We start from the raw sequence: 5976 nt of genomic DNA, 5'->3' as shown, positions 1-5976 counted from the left end.
TAACATCCAAATCCTGGTTCCTTGGAAACTAAGAACCATCTTGTGAGGTTTCTGGAAGGGAGATGACCTTGCTGTGCTTCCTGAGTGGAGGTGAGTGCTTAAGAAGGAAAGAAATGGACCTTGCAGGAGCGCTGGTCACCAAATGAGGCAGCTGGTGCCTGAGGTCAGCCCAGAAACAAGTGAGGTCCACATTACACTTCCCTGGCAGGCATTCTGGAAGGCACCATGTTCGGGCTTTCCCCGAGGGAATTCCCTGAGGGAAGGGCTGCCTATATACCAGAAGAAAGTAGGTCCTGAGAGTGGACTGTGGAAGCTCGGCTGTGGTTAGAGGGACCCCCAAGAATACATAGTTCCATCAGTGTGGAGTGTGCTTCCTCATATGTGGTCTTGCAGAAATAGGCACCTTCCCCTCCCTCCAGTCTGCGGGGGAGGGGGGGTCTATCTTAGAGGTTCCCAGAGAGGAGGGGACAAATGACTTTCTTGGTCAATATGCAAATCAGGGCTTCAGATCCCAAGCACACAAGCCTAGAGTCAACTAGTTTGTGTCTTGTTGAGCGTCCTACAGCAAAGTTAAGTGAGAATGTGGGAATAAGACCCCTCAAGCCTCTGCTTCACCATCTACAACGGAATCCATGTCCGCACAGGCATCTGGGAATTTCGGGGCCTTGGAGCCATTTTGGAAAGTACTGGAAAGGAAACAGCCAGGCCGCTCTTCCTACATCCGGGAAATTGAGGTTGTCAGAGCCATTTGTGACGTAAGCGGTCCTGCATCCGGGGACTCGAACCGGCGGTTAGGAGCAGCCATTTTGTGAGATGACCATCAGGGTGCCGGTTATGCCGCGCTTTCTGAGTCCAGGCAAGTGATTTTTAGGGTTGTCAAGCGCCCTTTTCGGGATAGAATGTTGATGGGTTTTAGGATAGGATAGTCTAGTGTTGACACTGGTTAACGTTAGAAAGGACTTAATAGCATAAGTGCCTTGCTGGGAGCCAATTTCACAGGTCCAACGGCCACGGGGTCCAGTGGACACGTTCCAGAGACAAGTCCCACAGTGTTTTAACTGTAACAAGGGCAAGAAAACAGCACCAAATGGGCCCATTTGCCAGAATCAGCCCTTTGCCTAGCTACTTACTATAGAGACAAAGAAAAAGGAGTGATTTTTAGAAGTTAGGTTATCCATAACAGTCGCTTCGCATTCGTAGTATTTGTGGCACGCAAGAGGACAGTAGAAGCCCCATTCTATCTAGGACACAACCGGATGGTATTCCCATTACTGTGTACTTTGGAGAATAGGTCTATGCCACACCCTCACCTGGGGCTCAGGCGTGGAAACATTTTGAGGTTTCAGAAAGACGAGAGACTCCAAGCCAGACACTAGACAGATAGATAGTCCGGAACAATCAAGCTACACTGTGTTCTTTTGACAGTTAAAGAAACAGACCTAGGCTGACTTGAGGTATTAACCCTTCCTCAGGCTTCTGCATCTATCGCCCAGGATGTGATGGTGTGAGAGCCAAGGCTTTAGGTTCTTGCTGCTTATTGGACGCCTCAGTGCCCACTTGCTGGGATAAGCCCCTTACCATTATTATGTTTTTCTGTTATTTTTAGTTTGCAGTTGTGTTTTGTATACGGGGTATATAGAACATTTCCAGGATCCCCGAAAAACCATTTTAAATGATGTGAACCTCTTAAAGTGTTACAACTGTATATTGAGAGATAATGGCAAGTGAGACACTTGGTCTTGTGAAGGCCGAGGGTAGTGAGGTGGGAGTAGGTGGGTGGGTGGGTGGGTGGGTGGAGGAACACCCTCATAGAAGCAGGGGGAGGACGGAAGGGATAGGGGGTTTGTGGAGGGGAAACCGGGAAAGGGATAACCTTTGAAATGTAAATAAATAAAATAACCAATTAAAAATAACCCAAAATAAATAATTTTTTTTAAAAGAGAAGTTCCAGAAGGGGAGGGCCAGTCTCTCAGAGGAAAGGTGACAGCTAGTGGGTTCTGAATTAATGCAGCCTGATATCTAGTATGGCCCAATTTAAAAAAATAGTAGCATCCTTGCCATTCAGAGCACAGGTAGGCCCCTATATACCCTTGTATCCTGGGAGGCCTTAAGGAGGCTAAACCAACTCAGTATGCCTTTGCTTCAGCCTGTGGTGTGAGAATGAGGAAAAGTATTTATCCTGGGAGTAAGGCCTCAGGTAACTAGGGGTAAGGAACTCGGACAACCAGGGAGGAGCAGTGAAACCTCTGATAAACGTCCTGCAAAAGGTTCCAGCTCTGCAGCACAGAATGTTAGTGGGGGGTCCACTGTAGACCAAAGATGTCATCTCTGACTCATGGTTTCAGGGGTAAGTTCATGTTCAGAGGTGGCTTAGGCCTGAAGAATAGAGCTGAGAGTGTGGAAGAGGTGTGTGGGGACTCTGCAAGAACATGCAGGACCTTTGCTAGTCTTGAGAAGCCCATATTCAGGTAGATCCAGAGGCAATACATTCCTGACTTCTGTCTCCTCTCTCAGAAATGTGAGCCTGTCAAGTCTGGAGTACAACCAGAGCCCAGAAGGTACCTATCCTCTGCATCAGAGGAGGTATCAGTTTTGACCAGGAATCCAGGTAAACTATCATGGTCAAAAACGAACATGTGATAGAGGACCCTGCTCCCCAAACAGAAGACTTCATAAAGCATGTATGCCCTGGTTCCAATACCTGGAGAGCCCTGGGTGTGTGTGTGTGGGGGGGTGCTGCCCATGCCCTTCGTGTGCCACTCAGGTGGACTTTAGGAATACTTACCTCAGCAAATATGAGCCCCAGGACAGGTGGCCATCTCTGCAGATCCTGAACAGGGAGTGATATACTCTGTTACAGGCTCAATTCTCCTGAGAGGATTACAGGATCTCAGAGTGCGGAATTTCACCAGAGTGGGAGTCTTCCTTTGAATACTGTTCTTGGTTCAATAGGCACCTGGGAAGTTTCAGGAGGGATCCCGGGGGTTGACTGAAAGAGACTCCATTCCAAAACAGTGGCTCCTCAAGAGACTTTCCTGAGGCGCTGTCACACCACCAGTCCAGAGCAGGTCTGTCAGTCTAAGTCCCCCGCCTGGGTTCCGGGCAGGAGGATAAAAGGGGCTTGAAGGGCCTGCTTCTGGTCTGTGAGGGAAAGTCAGGTCTGTGAGGACACATGGTGGGAGTTGAGTGTCCCTTCCTCCATACAGAGTCCTCACTAAGGAAGCCATTTGGGGTGGATTCCTTCCCCTCTCCTGTTCTTCTGCCTTTCTCACAGAATAGCCTCTAGCCTTAAGAACCTGGACAGTAAACACACGTGGAACCTGGTAGACCTAACCATTCTTCAAGGTGAGAATTGGGCTGTTGTACTGTTTTAGCACAAATGAACCACACTGAATCGAGCTACTTCTTCAAGTGACTCCTGAACAGGTATCGGGGTGGGAGGTGCCCTCACTACCTTCTGCTTCACCTCTGAGTCACAGAAACTTGCTCTGAGAATTTACCTCAGACAAGAGGAGGAATGCACAGGGGGAACCATGTCTGTTCTTCCTTGAGGCCATCAGAGGCACATGCAGGAACTTTGTCCCTTGGCCTTAGAGCAACCCCAAAGTGAAATCCTGTAACCTGGGGTTTTGTGAACTGCCCAAGGTATACAGCTTTCAGAGTCTGCTCACTCCTTTCCTTTCTCTCTCAGACCTGTGAGTTCATCCCTGTCAGCTGCACATTTTCCTGCGTCTGTTTCCAAAGAAACCCAACATGAATCCTTCCGAGAACAGCCGGAATGTCAACCAGGACAGCACTCAGTCTCAAAGGGAGACAAGAGACCTGGAGGCAGGGGAAGAACAGGCCACTGCCACAACCTCAGGAGATGTACTGGATTCATCCCAGAGAGCTTCCTTTCCTTACATCGCAGGGGTACCATCTGTTGAGGCCTCTAGCAGCCAAATAAGAGAAGACTTTGACCCAGACGCCCCTAGTCAGCATATACTCAATAGTAAAACAATTGACTTAATTCTCTTCTTGCTCCTTAAGTATAGGAGAAAGCAGCAGACATGTAAGGCAGAGATTCTGTATATGGTCATCCGAGGTTATGAGGATTACTTCCCTGCCATCTTTACTAAGGCATCTGACTGCTTGAGGCTGACGTTTGGCCTTGAAGTAATAGAAAGAAACCCCCGTGTCCACTCCTACTCTCTTGTCAACGCCCTTGGGCTCACCTATGATGGCATGCATCATGGTTTTCTAGGCGTACCTAAGATAGGCTTAGTAATCATCGTGCTGTGCATCATCTTTATAGAGGACAATTGTGCCAGCGAGCAGGAGTTGTGGCGTATATTGAATAACATGGGGCTGTATGCAGGGAGAGATCATTTCATATATGGGGATCCAGGCGTCCTCATTACAGAACATTTCGTGCAGGAAGGATATCTAGAATGCAGACAGGTGCCAGGCAGTGATCCTCCTACAAGAGAGTATCTGTGGGGCCCGAGGGCACATGCTGAAACCACCAAAATGAAAGTACTGAAGCATTTTGCCAGCATCGTTAAACAGGATCCCAGATCCTATCCCACTAGGTATGCAGATGCTTTGAAAGATGAGATAGACAGGGTCTAGGCCAGGTTCACCCAACAGATGGTACTGCGCTCTGGCTAGCACACATTCCAGCAAAATGGCCGTTCCCATCCAACATCAGGCCAGGCAGAGTCTACGTACTGTACCCTTATTTGAGAGCTGGAAAGAGGGGACTGTGAACTATTCCATTCTTCGTGTACTGACTGTGACTCGAGCTTTCTTGTTATGAAATGTTGCTACTTGTACTCCAAGGCTCATTAACTGGACAGTTTTAAGATCATAAATGTCATCAACAACGCACCTACTGCTGTTGCTTCGTTTCATTATTTTATTATTTTATGAACAAGTGAGAATGACTTATGTCTAATTTCTAATATGTTTTAAGATACCATGGCATTCTAATAGGAATGACCCAGGCAATGGGAAAGAACATGGCATAAAATTATTTTGATCGCTGTGTTAATTTTATTTTCCTGTTCTGGTTAGCTAATTAAAATGAAAGCTAATGTTAGGTGAATGCAATCTCTTTCCCAGGCCTTTACTGAGCCTCAGCTGCTCTGTGAGAGGTTCTATGTTAGCAGGTAAACTGCAGAAAAGGCTTATCCATCCTTTTTTATGAAAAGATGAAGTTCAACCACAACACCCCTCTCAGCAAGACAAGTGAGACTTCCCTTTATATCACACATAAAAGTACAGGAAAGCTGCAGAGGGGTTTCCTGGGGCAAGTAGTCTCTTGTCAGTGATATAAAATCACTGTAAAAAGCAGTAATATGTCTTCTAAATAGTTAGCTAGGACCAGGTCCTTGGAAGGTGTGAATGACTCAGGGCTGAGAGGATGGAAAAACTCCTCTGAGTTGTCATTGTTGGTGACATGGAGGACTCTGGCTGAATGTCACTCGGTGGCTGAATACTGGATAACACAGTCAGGAAGGGTGTATCACTAGCACCTAAAAAGGGATACCAAAATGTGTAGAGAGGAATCCTGTCTTGTTACTAGAACTCCAGATGAACAAAGCACATGGTTCCCCCCCCCCCCCCCGCCCCAGTATGAGGGATTCCTCACACCTAGGGTAGGATCATAGGAATGTGAGGCTTAGAACTTCGAAGGTCCCCTTCTGCCTCCCTGGTCAGGAGAGACACAACCAACATCACTGTTTGTAGCGTGTCTAGTGTTTTGCCTGCATGTGAAGTATACCACATGTGACCCTGGTGTCACATGGAGCTAGAGTTACAGCTAGTTGCTAATGCCCATGTGAGAGCTGGAAACTGAGTCTTTCTCCTCTGCAAAAGCAGCAAGTGCTTAGCCAAAGCTCTAGCCCCAGACCAATTGAAGTTTTTTTTTTTTTAAATCACTTGTATATTTGAGTGTGAGGGTAGATGTGTGTGTGCCTAGGTGTTTGTGGGGGT

At 47.4% G+C, this 5976-nt stretch overlaps 1 protein-coding gene across 3 annotated transcripts; it reads left to right on the top strand.

Moving 5' to 3' along the window:
* Positions 1 to 817: 817 nt before the first annotated feature.
* Positions 818 to 4872, top strand: LOC110314153 (melanoma-associated antigen 11-like). Of its 3 annotated transcripts, none has more exons than XM_021188620.1 (4): positions 818 to 856; positions 2515 to 2681; positions 3275 to 3345; positions 3692 to 4872. In XM_021188620.1, exon 4 carries the CDS (start codon positions 3754 to 3756, stop codon positions 4609 to 4611), a length of 858 nt encoding a protein of 285 aa, XP_021044279.1. In that variant the 5' UTR covers positions 818 to 856; positions 2515 to 2681; positions 3275 to 3345; positions 3692 to 3753; the 3' UTR covers positions 4612 to 4872. The 3 variants fall into 3 exon arrangements, with proteins under 3 accessions (XP_021044279.1, XP_021044280.1, XP_021044281.1); XM_021188621.1 differs by lacking the exon at positions 818 to 856 and adding an exon at positions 2953 to 3068 and having other exon boundaries at positions 2545 to 2608; positions 3692 to 4672; XM_021188622.1 differs by lacking the exon at positions 818 to 856 and having other exon boundaries at positions 2545 to 2608; positions 3692 to 4672.
* Positions 4873 to 5976: the final 1104 nt, after the last annotated feature.

Source organism: Mus pahari, chromosome X (genome assembly GCF_900095145.1).
Source record: "Mus pahari chromosome X, PAHARI_EIJ_v1.1, whole genome shotgun sequence".
Lineage (NCBI taxonomy): Eukaryota > Metazoa > Chordata > Mammalia > Rodentia > Muridae > Mus > Mus pahari.
This window is presented reverse-complemented; position numbering and strand designations above follow the sequence as displayed.

Coding starts and splice junctions, on each gene's coding strand:
- LOC110314153 (XM_021188620.1), top strand. CDS start 3,754: ATGAATCCTTCCGAGAACAGCCGGAATGTCAACCAGGACAGCACTCAG.